We start from the raw sequence: 15,591 nt of genomic DNA, 5'->3' as shown, positions 1-15,591 counted from the left end.
CAAAGAACCTACAAAGTTTCAGGCTTTGCAAAATCACAATTAAATAAAGGGCAGCAGTGAAAATCTTCAAAGAGCCACCAGAGTCATACTGCTGAATGGTAATATGTGTTTTTAGAGTCTGGCATCTACTTCATATGTCTCCTATGATTTTAGCTTCTCTTCATTTTCAGGCATTTTTTTTTTTAACGATTTACTTATTTATTTTTGAGAGAGCATGCACAAGCATGGGGGAGGGGCAGAGGGAGAGGGAGAGAAGCAGAGCTGAGCTTGGAGCCTGACACAGGGTTCAATCCCATAACCCTTAGATCATGACCTGAGTGGAAATCAAGTCTGATGCTTAATCTACTGAGCTACTCAGGTGCCCCGTTTTCAGGCATTTTAACCCCAACTACCTTTGTTTCCTGTTTCATGTTAGGTAGCTCTTCTTATATATATTTTTTTCACCTAACTTTTGTCAAACATAATAAAGGTAGAGAATAACAAGGACAAGATCCACAGAGATGATGGTATTAAAGCAGAAAGCACAGGAATGAAATAGAGACACATGTGGCTCGTGGAAAGTCCGAACTATTGCATAAACTCTGGAGTTTTCATGCATCTCTCTTGTGCCTTTGTTTGCTGCATCATCAGAGTACGGTATACAGGGCCGGGGCTGTGAGCTGATGGCTCTCTAGGCCATCATCTTTTATTGGAATACAAAGTCTGGTACAGGAAGGGGCCCTGTGGTTTCAGTAAAGACTCCCTTTCCAGGTCAGCTGCAGGGCCGAGGCTGTGTGCCACGCTGGGGCCCTGGTTAAGCCTTGCCATGGAACTCACAAGAATATGACACCCACAGGTGTGACACTCTGCTTGGACAAACCTGGCATGTCAAAGCCTGAGAAGCATCATTGTTAGGATAATTGGGGGCTTTTCTATTTTGCAGGAAAAACGAATTAACCATAAACATAACTCATAACTGACCAAATCCCTATTACTTTAACACCAAGGGCTGCTGGTGTAGTGAATACATAGCACATAGTAGGCATCTCTTAGGAACATGTTGGATTAATTTCTCAGGAATGAAGAGGGGGTTGGAAATTACCATGAACCAACCCTATGGCTGCCAGATGGTAGATACTTTGCATATGTTCTCTCACTTAATCTTTATATCACTCTTGAGGGGTTGGAATCATTGTTCCTGCTCACTGATGAGGAAGCTAAGGAATCAAGGTCCCAGGTGCCAGAGTTAACAAATGACGGAGAATTCAGACCCAGGCCTGTTGGATTCCACAGTCTATGTTCTGTTTTTTTCATTATCCCACACTGCCTCCTAAAATCAATCACATGGGAGATTTATGAACATATACTCAGATGAAGGGATGGGTGAAAGAGAATAGGTGAATGATAAATAGTGGGAGGAGGGAAATGCTCCCGAGACATCTATCATGGGCGAGGTACTCCATTACTGTGCATACATTTAATTCACCCAAGAACCCTGTGAAATATTAATCTTAATCCCAGTTTTAGATGACTTAGCTGAGACTTGTGGAGGTTAACTATTGGATGAAGATATGTAGCCAGGAAGTGGTCAGATTAGGATTCGACATAAGTTCTCTGTGTCCCTGAACCACAGGCTCCTCTTCTTACATTGCCCTGCCTGGAATCAGGGATGCCAAATCCTCGTCCTGGCTCTGCCTTTTATCAGCAACTTAGTCAGTTGTGTAGACTCTCCAGGCCCCAATTTCTCATCAGTAAGATGACTCATGCTCTACCTTTTTCAGAGGCTCACTGAAAGCATGACTCGATAAAAGCATGTGAAAGCACTTTGAAGAGTTAAGAAGCTATTAAAAATACAATAGGGACTCTAAGAATATTAGGATAAAGAATTACTAATGTTTGGCAGAAGCCTAAAAGATCCACAGACATGCTGTGTCCTGTCTCTGGTTATAAAGAGTCGGTGAGAGATTACTCACTAATTCCCCAGGAAGGAAGGTTCTCTGAGTTGTCTAGTCAGAACCCAGGTAAGCATGGGTACAGAAGAGGAAATCTGATAACATGTAAGAGAAAGTCTTTTTTTCTCTTTAACCAAAATTCTTGGGTCCAATCTTATGGTTCCGTATCTGGATTGAGTCCTTAGTACCTGTAAACATGGGCATAAAGGACCTTCAAGAAATCCTTATAAGAAACAAAAATACCTATCAAACATTGTGCCATGAGTTTGTTTTAGTCAAACTATTGAAATGAAATCCACTAATAAAGTTGGGATTAATTGCGGAAGAAAAAAATTTTAATCTTTTTTACATACTCAGTATTATAACACCAATTATCTAAGAGACTAACACATAAAATCAACAGCAGACACAAGTATATTCTATCTAAAACCATCCCACAGAGTCTGAGCTATGATTTGTATGCAGTTGTCAAATTAAATGACTGACATTCAGCAGGACCAGAAATCATAAGTTATTTAGTGTTCGAAGGACTAGAAGAAACTAGAATATGAGTGTAATTTTCTCTCATCCCATGTAGCAAGAAATGTTTGAGAATTTGTGGGAATATTTATTTTACAACTTGGGATTTTGAAAAGCTTGAATTAAGTCGAAGTGTCCCAAGACAGCTGATAGTAATAACAATATAGCAACAATCATAATGTTCACTGATGCTTAGTATCTGCCATATTTATACTAAGAGCCTTCCACACATTATTTCATTTAATTCTTAAGAACAACAAGATGCAGATACCCTTCTTATCCTCTTCATAGAGATAGAAAAACTGACTAAAAAGATTGAAGTTTTTTGCCCAAGGTCACAGCCAGCAAGAAGAGCTGGCAAGTGAGCCCAGAACCCAGAGACTTGAGGCTGGGAATTACCTACAAGAAGCTAAAGTCAGATGGCCCTACCCGACTTCCCTTTTCCACCTGCCCTTTTTCCTACTGCCTGAGGAATAGCCAGGATTCTGAAGGAGTTAGAGAAGGGCATCTTTCCTCTTGTTACTTCCAAATAAAAACTACAGGAAAGATGCTATAGGAAATAGATTAGAACAAATTAAATGCAGCTGAGCAAAGGTCTCATTCTTATACCAGGATTCACACTGCTTTCTGTCCTACTTTTCTTTCACTATCTTCTCCAGTTTTTATTAAGGAGAAATTTAAACTATTGAGACAATTTTTCCAGAAAATTTAAGGATTAATAAGGATTACAGATCACATGTTCTAAGAGCCCGAAGTCAGAAAGTAAGATTCCCATTTGGTTTCTAGGTTCAACTCAGTTTCCCTTCTTCCTCACCAGAAATTAATTGGCTGAGGGCCAAGGATTAAGGTGCTTTGAGAAAACATTCTGGACAACGATGCAACAAAACACACCTTGGCATATTATACTACAGATTTTCAAAAGCTTCAATGTGACTCACCTCTCTCAAGACATCCGTAGAGTTATTTTCCACAATCACGGGAATTTCTGGCTTCACTTAAAGGCAAACAAAACACAGTTAGTGGCACTGACTGTCATCTGACCTGGCCATGAGTGTGTGTGTGTGTGTGTGTGTGTGTGCGTGTGTATGCGTGCACATGTACACATGCATGGGTGTGTAAGATTCATCATCAAATATTTATTAAACACCCACCACGTGCCCAGCAATATGCTAGATGCCTAGGAAACAAAGGTGGACAGATCAACTTCACTGTCCTTAAGAAATTTACATTTTCAGGGAAAATATAGATCTTAGAAAGCACCAGAGAATATCTCAGTGATTCTGATGTGCTGCTAGATCGGAAGTGCCTAGAAGCCAGGCTGTTTCATTCATGTGTCCATCTCTAGCACTTAACAGTGCCCAGCACAAAACAGGCACTGGGTATATTATGTTGAACTGAAGTGACTTTAAGACCGTTCTTGACAGCAGACAGAAAGCCTGTCACAGGTGCTGTCAGTGCCTGGTACAGCCATGTGGCACTTTCTTCTATGTGTTGAAGACCTTTCATTGGGCATACCTCATGAGTCCCTCCTAAGGATTTATGGGAGCACACTTAGTCCACAAGTAGGGCAAACTGTAAGTCTAGAGAGCTAATGGTGATAACAGATGGGGAGTGGGCGAATAATACTCCAACTTCCTTGCCTTTATCTGGGAGAGAACTCTGATGTGTGTTCTTCCAGAGTTCCCCTGTGGGAGTGAGTTCTAAGCCCACACTGGTAACCGGCGTGGTCATGTACATTTCATTATCTTCCTTCCGTTTCTTGGCTTTTCCACTCGTCTCCTGATGTTTCCGTCCATAAATTCCCTCAATATGTAAATCTCAAATAAATTAATTTAACTCAAATCCTGTCTCCATGGTTTCTTTCAGCGGAACCCAAACCAAAATACACCCTACAACACTAACGGGATGAGGGGGATTCTGACTTCATATTAGCAACAAATACCATCGAAATGAAGGACCTGAAAGGAAGAATAGGTACTGAAAGCTGCAAGGGTGCTAGAGAGACATTTCTTTTGAGGCTCAGGACAATTGGGTTTAGGGGTCAGGTGTTAGGAGGGGGCAAACCTGTGATGGCAGGTTCCCTGCTAAGGAAAGTAAAGTCAGAGGAGATTAGTGAGAGAGGGGCAAGAAGTAGCAAGGATGCTGGGGAAGCTTCTGTTCCCTGGACTGTTAGAGAATGGAGGCATTATTAAGGAAGAAGAAATAAGCTGGATTTAGGGCATCCAAGCTGGAGTGGGTCTGTGCTACACGTGGGTATTTATGTCAAGGTTTTCAAGTTTTAATTTTTGGCTTGTTCTATTTTAGGAATCACTGAGGGATGCTGAGTGGGTTCTGAATAAGACATGTATTTTCCTTCCATGCCAGGGCCACTGTAATATGCACTTGGTGGCACACACACACTGTCTAAGGACTGGATGAGACCAGCCAAGCATAGCCTGGATGGCCCATTCGCTAAAGGGGGAAAGCCAGGAAGCAGGGAAGAGCTCATGAACGAGCAGGCAGAACCTCTTATTTTTAAGCATCTACTGAAAGGAGATCAAAGACGAAACTGAGAGAGAGCTGTAGACACCAACAGCGCCAGAAGAGCGAGACGTGAAACAGTGAAAAGCACTCGAGACGAAGATGGAAGTATCTGTTGCAGAGAGATACAGGGTGCAGTTTAAGTGTTGACAAGGCAGTTAGATCACGCTGAGGAGCTAAAACCCTTGGTCCAATGGGACATAGTTCGTCTAACTTAGAATCGACATTTCTTTTCACATTCTGGGTATCTGCCTTCATTGATTTGCCGAAAGTCAGGCCAGATGAGTCCGTTTCATGTTGGGTCGAAGACAGTCACGCCCCAGTAAGTGAGCGGAGGGTAAAATTGATGAGAGATGAACAGTCTCTCCCACCACTTCACAGAGCACTGTTCAGGCTCCATAAGCAACCTGATCATCAGGGGTGATTGATTATCTCTTAGCCCATCCCCCAAGGAGAGACGGAGGGAGAGGGAGGGAAGGAGGGTGAGCCAGAGAGCAATATAGGAAGGGCTATAAGCCTAAGACTTCAAACTACAGAAGTCTTGGCTGCAGCTGCTTCCGTCTTTATACACCACAGAGTCTGCATTTCCCTCAACATCCTGAACTCTCTGATCTTTAAAAATAATGCAGTAAGATTCTAAGTAAAAACAAAGATGATTCACTCTTCCAGTCATTCAGAGAACTGAAGGAAAATCTAGTAGCTCATGCCCTTAGATTCTGTGAAGTTATCTTCTTTGTTTACCTCATTTGCAAAAATAATTAATTACTCCTCCACATCACTGCTTTTCTCTTTGCCTTCATTTAAAAATGATTTTTTTAAAAAAACACAGTTCTTGGAGACAACAACAACAAAGGGGTTTGTATTTATTAATATTGCCATGCATCACTGAGCAAAGTAGGATTTTCACATTTCCCCCAAATTTCCTCCCTGCAGAGTCTGTGCAATCTGAGTGAGGCCGCGGTGGATATCTCAGCTCTGCTCCACACTTCTGTGAATGCAGGGACAGAGGGCCATCTCCACAGGCTCCTTTGCTGAGGCCCTGGCCCTGCTGGGGGTGGAGGAACTCCTGCAGTTTCTCTGGAGCTGTGTTTATCATTTTTCTTTTCTCGTACTGGCCCTATTTCGCCTTCCTCCCACAAGCAACCAAGACAATTAGACAACTAAGTAATCAGACTTTGGCAGTTATAATTAAAGAGATTTCTAGTATTCACAGGAAACATTAAAGTTGTAAATAAGGAGTGGTCACCAAGAAATTGGTCAATCTAGGGCCAATCACTCTCTGTGTGATTTTATTCTATCAACTCAATCATTGTTCTTTAACTTCTCTCCTTATCCCACCCTTAACATGAATGACACCCTTAACATGCCCTCTCAAGGGCAACAGTTACCCTGGGGAGCTGCTCTCCAGTTAACAGGGCACTTTCTTTCCAGAGTGGAGCAAGGCAGGAGAAATGGACAGGAAGATGGCAGGGAGCCCAGAGAACAAAATCTCTTACCAAAAACCTTGACTGTGGTGGAACGCCTCAAGATTTTGCCAGATCTGACCACAACATGGCAGGAGAACTTCCGGTCATCATCATGGATTTGGACTGGAGAGAGGTAGAGTTTATAGTCTGTGCCTAGCTTGACTCTGTCTTTAAACAATGTGGAATTGCCGATGGAGTGACCTCGGGTGATGAGCGTTTCCCAAGTTCCATTATTCTCCTGCTGAAAGAAACAGTCACTAGTTACTGAATACTCAATCATGTCAGCTCTGGGCTAGATGTTCCATATGCATGAATTCATTTATATCTGTAAAAATAGAGATGATGAATGAAGAAGTGAAATTAAGAGATATTTATCATCGCTTGGGGCACCTGGGTGGCTCAGTGGGTTAAAGCCTCTGCCTTCAGCTCAGGTCATGATCCCAGAGTCCTGGGATCGAGCCCTGCATCGGGGCTCTCTGCTCAGCAGGGAGCCTGCTTCCCCCTCTTTCTTTCTGCCTGCCTCTCTGGGTACTTCTGATCTCTGTCAAATAAATAAATAAAATCTTAAAAAAAAGAGAGAGATTTAGTATATTACTAGAGAAAAGATCTTTACACTTATCAGTTCACAACTACAGTCACCTTCTCCTAAAGTGAGTAGAAACTTGATGATGTTCTGACTAGAACTTTCTTTTCACAATTTTCCATAAGCTGCGATTTGGAGGGCACAGCACTGGGGGCTAATGAAAGACCGTAGTTCTTATTTTAAGTTCAAGAATCTTAATGCTAAGATGTCCTGTATTATTTTGTTTTAAATCTTCACTTAAACTGGATTATAGTTGTCCTCCCTTCTATCTTCCCTTTAGAAAAGGGCTCCTTTAGCTCCCCTTGGGGCCAGGACTAGGATGAGGTGAAGAGACCCCCCAGGGCATAACATTTAAGGAGGTATTCAGTCTCGGGATCCTGTAAGTGCAGGGTGGGCGTCTGAGAGTAAGTGCTCCTTAAATTTTGTGCCCTAGGTGCCTCCTAGTCTTGGTCCTTGCCCTTCTGTCTTTATTTCTGTTACCTTCAATGAGGACACATAAAGGGTAGACTATAAATGTTAATCTGAGTTCCACAAATCATAATTTATTTGAAGTATTTGGTTCTTCTATTCCATATCCTTTCCTGGGTCTGTGAAGAAATGCTCCTATTATTCTTGCCATACCCAGAATTTCCATGGACAAGATCCCTGGGATATCACCATGCTGGTCAGTGTCAGTATATGTGCTAAGGGCCAGTGAGGAGGGGACTCTTGAGGGGCACAAGGGTAGAGGAGGGGTTATGCCCTCATTCTTCTTTAGTATAACTTAATATTCTCAATTGAGTTGCTTTGAAAACATTCTGATGCCCAAAGTCTGTCCTCTGGAGATTCGACCTCAGTTGTTCTGGGATGAGACTCAGGCTGGGGCATTTTTTTTAAAAAGGTCCTCAAAGGATCCAGGTTTGAGAACCACTGGTCTAACTCTAAACAACAGATGAATCATGACATGCAGAGATCAGTGGGAAATGAAGGTAACTAAGATGAAGAAGGTTGAACAGCAAGTAGTACATTTGATGGGGAAGGAGTCACACACACACACACACACACACACACACACACACTCAAATGAAAAGAAAGATCTGTCGCTTGGAATCTCTGGCTTAAATCTGATAAAAGGCCGGATGATTCAGAGTAGTAGAAATGGAAGCTAAGTGAGTAAGAGAATTCAAGTATGAGTGAGGAGCAGAAATGGTGGAAATATGAAGGCAGACTTCTTAAATAGTTCATACAGGTATTTCCAGAGTATATTTCATAGAACGTCTTCTGTAAGACACCATTCTTTAGGGTCATATGGCTAGGACTGGTATCAGCTTTACATACCCATACGTAGTTAGTGCCCCTTGCAAAGAATGATACCCTGCTCAAGATATTCCTCCTGAAACAATGTACATATCTTTGTCCCCCCAAAAAGAGGGACCCAGGTGTCAATGCTGCTATCTTCCTCATGAAGATGCGCACAGAAAATTAAAGGGAGAGAGCTTGTATCCTGGAGACAGGGCCTCTGAAAGGAGTCCTGAGTATTGGGTGGTATCAGAAGACCGTGGAAGGCCCTTCAGTCCATGGCTGCTGATCTGGAGGCCAATCATTAAGGAAGCAAGCTCCCCCTGCAGGTCTCCACAACCCGCTCACTGACACAGCTCTTGCTTCATGCACAGGTTCTGTTTTTGTGAGGATCTTAAGAGTTCAAAAGGCTTCTTGGTCACTGAGTAAATGACTCCCCACCTGGAACATTTCCACCTGCTACTTTGAGTGGGAAGAAAGGCAGTCAGAAGCTGAGCTTGCAGACTAGGAAGACAAAAGCTGCCTTTCCTTTATTGTGTAGCTCCGTGTGGCTGGCCGGCATAGTTTAATTGATGTAGGAGTTAAATAGGGGGCTGAGGCAAGAACCTGCGTGTGAATGGCCGCCTTCACAGAGCAAAGGGGAGAAGAGGTGGGGAGAAAACGAGCTCAGGCGAACAATGAGACGTCTGGAGCTGGAGAGGGGAAAATAATACTAATATTATGTTACCACCACTACTAAAATTTTATATTCTTACTAACCATAGTTTAATTTTATTTAGCACCTACTATGTTTTAGACACTCTGAAAAGTTCTTTTAAGTCTCATTTATTCCTTATGACAATCTGGAATAAACTAAAACTAAGTAATTTGTGCAAAGGTCAAACAGCGCAAGGTATTTGAGTCACAGCATCGAAAAGCAGAGACGCCCAGGTCCAGGGACAATTAAGCCTCAGAGACAACATGTACTAATAAAAACCAACCATCACAAAATAATAAAAGGAATTTTTTTTTTTTTTTGAGTATCCAGAATGAGAAATTTAAAAGAAATTCCAGGAACCCGAAGGCCTTTATACAAATTGCTGATTGCAGAGGTGTGGGCAATTTGTTGATTGAAGGAGCTCTTTTATGATATACTGATCCACTTTGGTGATAGGGGTCAGCCTCAACTCTACCTGATAATAATGATCTTAGGTAACCTGGTTTGCTGGAAACAGACCGGTAATTGGTCTCGTACCGAGTCTTTACTCTTCCCTGTTTGTGTTTTTTTCTTGTTCTTCAAAGAAAAAAAAAATGACAACTTTTTAAAATGTTAATAAATATCCCTAAAACTTAATGGGATATCCCTAAAACTTAATCCTCAAATTGGAGGATCCATATGATTTAATGAGGAATGCAGCCTGAACTGGCTAATATATATGGTACACGTGTGCTGGTCCTGACACTCAGTAGATACCCAAGTAAGACAAACTCTCTGTCCTCCAGCCTCACTGATGATCGTCTCTATTTCATAAGAATTCACCATCTGCAAGGCTGAACTGAAGAATCACGGAGAGTCATAAAATGGATCCTTTAAATATGAACTTTAAATATGTACTGAGTACAGGTACTATGCTAAGTTATTTAGTTTGTGTTACCTTCTTTATACATCACAATACCACTGTCAGGTCCATACTATAATCATCCCCTTTTACACAGGAGGGATCTAAAACTTCGTTAGGCAACATGTACTAAGTCATACTGAATTCTGAGACAAAAGGAAAAATGTACACCTCTATATACTCTTCGTAAAATATTCTCCCGTGTTTTGACCAGGTGGAAAAATTAATAAAAAATCTACAATTAGGAAATTTTTATGACTGTGTAAAGTTGTGCCCATGGGGGACACGATACCATGAAGTCCCAGAAACCACAGGCTAATTGGAAAATACTTCGTGAATAGCATAACTGGGTCTCAAAGCAGACAAAAACAACAGCTTACTTTTGTTTAAAATTTTGATATTTTGTTCACCATGCATTTTCCCTAAATTTTGGTTTTAAAAAAGTTCATTAAAATATGTATCTTAATTACTATTTTGGGGGCAGTCCCTTAAATTTTGTACCTAAGGAGAGGATCTTGCTCACCTCACCCTAATCCTAGTTCCGAGGTCACACAGTAAACAGAGGAACCAGAATTTGAAAACAACAATTTCCTTCCCAAAACTCATGCCATTAATGATTTTGCTATACTCAGCCTCATAAAAGTAGTAGAACAAACAGTCCTTGCTTTTCCTGCTTCTAGTCTATTTGAGGAGAAGAATAAATTCACAAAAAAATCCCTCAAAATCAGGACCCATAGAAGAGAACTAAATGTATAATTTAATTTTGGGCAGGATTTGGATAAAATATTTGGCATGATGAGGGTTGGGCAGGGTCATAATGAATCATGAAAACTCTTCTTATATGTCGCTCAATAGACCTTAATGACAAACCTTAAAATAATTTGTGAAGGCTTTCCTGTTTTTGCTCTAGAACCAGAATTTCCAATACAGAAAAGAGACCTTGGTACTATCTGATTTAGTGATGTTATCTCATCTCCAGGCTGGCCTGAGCACCATGTCAGACCTGGCTGTGTTGACCACAGCCCATGTCAGGTGTTGAGTGTATAGAGCACATTCAATAAATTCTGTTAATTGTATCAGCTATTACTTCTTTATCTCCAAACTGCTTCCTATCTTCACATTTCTTCCATTTATTTTCCATCCAGTCAGTGCTGTCAAGGAGGGCTGCTCACAAAACTCCCCATGTCTCCTTTGTAGAGCACCAGAACAGTATTTTTCCAATTATCACAATGGGTTGTTAGTCCTTTGTGGGTTGGCTACTACTCTATTTCCGATTACAGTGAGGACAATTAGGGTCAGCTGCCATCAGGTAGAAGGTGAGTCTTGCTTTCTGAATAGCTAGGCTTCCCACAGGCATGGGAAGCCAACATTGATTATAATTCCCGTTCACTTTTTCTTTAAATATAAAAGATTACAAATATTGAAGAAGAGTATATAGAAAAGATTTATTTATAGACAGAAATGCAAGGAAATATAAGCATATAGGTTTTAGTTATGTGTCCTTATCACAAATATTGAACTGAGTCTGATATAGACTTCTTTTCATGATTTTAAGGAGAAAAATCATGGGTTTCTCTTTATCCACCAACTTTGGAATCAAACATTTCTTTGATATCTCTCTCTTCATCTCCATTTCCAACTTGTACTCACGGTCCCGGGGTCTTGGTGTAGTACATGTCTGATGTTTGCTGGCCAGCTGTTCTTTAATTATCCAGCTCAAACATAAGCTAAGAAGCTTTTCCAGGTCCATTTATGCAGAACCAAACGGTTTTCCCTTTCGGCTGCCATTTCTTATGTTTTTATTAAAGCTGTATTTCATGGCAGGAAATATATGCGATGTAGTTTTGTATCCCCACAGGACCTAACACTCAAAACAGAGTCATGTATGTTTGTTGGACTGAACTTAAATTTATGCTGTAGGAAATCAGGGTGATACCCTGGAATGAAAACAGAATATCAGACGGTATTTAGAAGCTCCCAGGATAAGTCTACAGAATTTCCCGGATGACTCTATACGTGTGCGTCAGAACATAAACTGGGAGAAGTATTGTTTGTCCTTTACCCACCAACTGCATACCATCTAAACACAAACATCCTATGACTTCTTAATTCATTATCCCATCATGTACATAAACCCTCAGTGTCCACTGAAGGATTAACCTTTCGTGTTTATTTAATTACCTCTCACACTAGATCAATGTAGGATACACTATTTGCATCTGATGACTTTTACTTCAATGTAGTTGCCATCCTGGAATGTAACTTCCCCAATGCAAAGAAACCACCCCATGAACACATTTAACACAGCCTTTGCATGGGGTCAGGTACAAATACTTTTTTATAACTGAGGGATCTCAAAGACCACCTTTCCCATGAGTGTCATAACAGAATTAATTAGAACTTAAAAAATCCCACATACAAGAAGACATGCCTTTTGTTTTTCAATGACCTAGATTAAAATAATTTTAGTTTATAAAATTGTTTCCAGGGATGCCCGGGTGGCTCAGTTGATTAGGCGTCTGCCTTCGGCTCAGGTCAGGATCCCAGGGTCCTGGGATTGAGTCCTGCATCTGGCTCCCTGCTCAGTGGGAAGCCTGCTTCTTCTTCTCTCACTGCCCCTGCTTGTGTTCCTGCTCTCGCTATTTCTCTCTATGTCAAATAAACACACAAAATCTTAAAAAAAAAAATTGCTTCCAGGGCTTAGTGCGGCATTTGAAGGGGAGGGGGGCACTTTGCAGCTTTTGAGCTCGGTCCAGCAGGCTCCTGCCCTCCTCAGCTCATCTTTACCACCTCCGCTCTTTAACCTTTTTCTAAAAGCCACATTGTGTGACGTTTTTAAAAAAACAACTGGCTTCTTATGATTACTACTACCAGTTTAACAAGAGATAAAAGAAGGAAAATATGGACTGAGGGGTATTTGTGTCCAGCTGCTGTGGATTCCCTAATATGAGCACATCAGCGGATTTCCTCTCAGACCTGCAGAATCCCACAGCTGCCAACCGTGCGGAGCACAGATGTAAATCGGAGGAGCAAATAGATTTTGACATTTAAAAGGGAATGTGCAGTAGGAATTTCCTCGGCACATTTGCCAATACGATGTTCCCTTTGAAGAGAAGTTTCTTTCAAAAAGATTCCTCAAGTCATCTGTATCATGGTACATCCTTCAAAGTGACAGCGTGGCTGGAGGTTCTTGAAGTTTAAGATTGCCTCGCTGTGTGACCTTAGGTGCACTCTTTCCATCCCTTATTTATCTTACATGCCCTGGCAAGATCCACAGGTAATGTCTGCATAGCCTTCTTCGTTTCTTTGAAGACAACCACTGCATAGAAGATGCCTTATCAGTTATCTAGTCATTGATACCTAATGAGATGCTCATTAACCAGTTAAACAGGCAGCATGAATTTAGTGACCACCATTTAATATGAGGCCAATGAATAGGACTGTGGGGGAGAGGGACAAAGAGAAACAGATCCATTCAATTATTTATTGAGTCTGTGTTGAGCGCCTATGTTCTAGGTACTAAACGAGAGGCTAGGGATTTTTGAAATGAGTGGCATAGTTTTTTGCCCTGGAGAAGCTCATAGTCACACAAAAGACACAGGCTGGCTGAAGTATTGACCTGTGCTTGGAAAAACAGATAACCCAGCCTTTAGATAAGATAAGAACACTATAGATCAATTTACTAGCCACTATCAATCCCTACAGTCAAGCTTTATTAAACTGTATTATTGTTACTATTAAACTTGATGATTCCCCTTGATAGTGAAATTGTGGTATTAGAGTGGAAATGTTTGCCCTGGGGTGGAAGCTATGAATAACGCAAGCAAGGTGTAGTGACCTTCCATTGCTGTCATGTCTAGGACAGCCAGTTCCTGCCCTCTTGAGATCATGTCCTCTTTTCAACTTTTTTCTGAGAGCCACTTTGTATCATGTTTGTTAAGAATAACTGACTTATACTAATGATAGATGTAATGATAGGAAGATCTACGTTTTGGAAACCAAACCGTACAAAGGGGAAAGAAGGTGTTTTTTTGACCGAAGACAAAAAGACACTGTAGATTTTAGGACAGTCTGAGAAAGTTATTTTAGAACATTTTTTTTTTTTTTCCTTTTCATCCTACTGACTATCCAAAAAAAATATATCTAGACACTGAAAACTCATCAGTAGGTTGTGTTCTGAGGCCTCCTTGCAAGTCCATTATTTTGGATTTGGCACATTGTCAGACAGATCTTTGTATATGAGGGGTCTAGTTTCTAAGCCGGTCCACAAAAATTTAGGTAACTCATAATATGAGTGATCATTTATGTGGATACAACATTTTGCAAGTGTATCAGCCACTGTATTCATGGAGATATAGGAGTTCGGCAAGAATTTTTAAATCTTGTGTTTTCATTTTGATGACAATCTAAAAATAATCAAAATCATGTTCATCTAAAACAACACCCCATTATGTGATTCTCAAAACAGCGCTTATGGTTATCTTTGTGTTAGTCTTGTGTCATCAACCAATTTAACAATATTAGAGGTTGACTATAGGTTTAGATTAAAGCTAGCTGCCATTTGGTTGGATTGCCTTGGGAAGTTTTTCACAGAAATCTAGGTTTCTGGCTTCTTTTTCTTTTTTTTCCTTCCTTTTCTTCCTTCTCTTCCCCTTCCCTCCTTCCCTTCCTCCCTTCCCTCTTCTCCCTCCCTCCCTCCCTCTCTTCCTCCCTCCCTTCCCGTGTCAGAAAACATGGCAGCTATGGGCCTGCCCCAACCTGTGGCGATAATACAACTGAGCTGGCTGCTTCTCATACAGTCCTGCTTCTCTTGTGTATGTTTCCTCCTGTATCTTGTAAGCATTAGAGTTTGTGTGTCCCCATCTAAAGGAATGTTGTGTATTCCCTAGGATGTAGCAGCAAGCATTCTAGGAAAAGGGGTCTCTCCCTCTGCATATGTTGTTTATAAGACAATTATTTGTATGTAGGGGTTTCTGCTGCATGTGGCTCCTCTCCAGGACACCATCACACTCTTTTCTCTCTGTAATCAGGGTTTGGTATATGGCTTGATATAGAAACTAACCTTTAGGAACTAATTTTTAAATTACTGTATTCATAGACCCAGAGGCTTGCTGAGTTGGAAGGAATCTTAGTACTCACCCTTCCTTCCCCTGCCAGTCCCCAACCTTCTACCTGTGTGCTTCCTTCCCTATTATTACTTGTTATTCGTTTCTATTTCATTAATATTTAAAGATCATTGTAGTTATTCTCTGAAAAGGGCAACACTTACCACCAACCATGCAAAGGTGAACTCAGACGAAATTTCTGAGGAGGTGTTTTGAAAGCATGGTATTTCCAGAGTCTGATTTATCTGTACTTCTATTATATGGCTGCTTCTCAATTCATCCTGTGTGACTATAACAAAATATAGGTGAAAGAGACATGAATATGTGATCGGTCTATAAAATGCTTTTTGTGAAAGAAACAAGGACAGTTTTAGTGGAGAGCTTCATCTGCTCTCAGGAGACACCTAGGACAAGGCAAAACCCCACTATACTCCTCATTGTATAAATGGCAAAAAGGAACCACTGAGAATCGGAGAGCTGCTTATCACTGAAAAATTACAAGGAAACTCCCCTAAAAGAGTCCAACTCACAATCTGGTATGATCCTCTGCTTTGACCCCAAAATGGTGCTTTAGGATTCAGATCATATCTT

At 41.0% G+C, this 15,591-nt stretch overlaps 1 protein-coding gene across 4 annotated transcripts in view; it reads right to left on the bottom strand.

Annotated features, from left to right (window-relative positions):
* CD96 (CD96 molecule) overlaps positions 1-15,591 on the bottom strand; it is an 87,078-nt gene that overhangs the window by 52,003 nt on the left and 19,484 nt on the right. For 2 of the 4 annotated variants that reach the window (XM_047724222.1, XM_047724205.1), the window contains exons 3-5: positions 15,165-15,289; positions 6,467-6,677; positions 3,389-3,444 (exon numbers count right to left, since the gene is read on the bottom strand). In XM_047724222.1, coding sequence (XP_047580178.1) covers positions 3,389-3,444; positions 6,467-6,677; positions 15,165-15,289 — 392 coding nt within the window. The remainder of the gene's footprint in view (positions 1-3,388; positions 3,445-6,466; positions 6,678-15,164; positions 15,290-15,591) is intronic. The other 2 variants (XM_047724212.1, XM_047724230.1) reach the window with 2 other exon arrangements.

Source organism: Lutra lutra, chromosome 1 (genome assembly GCF_902655055.1).
Source record: "Lutra lutra chromosome 1, mLutLut1.2, whole genome shotgun sequence".
In the NCBI taxonomy this organism is placed as follows: domain Eukaryota; kingdom Metazoa; phylum Chordata; class Mammalia; order Carnivora; family Mustelidae; genus Lutra; species Lutra lutra.
The sequence above is the reverse complement of the archived record's forward strand: the minus strand, read 5'-3'. Positions and strand labels throughout refer to the sequence as shown.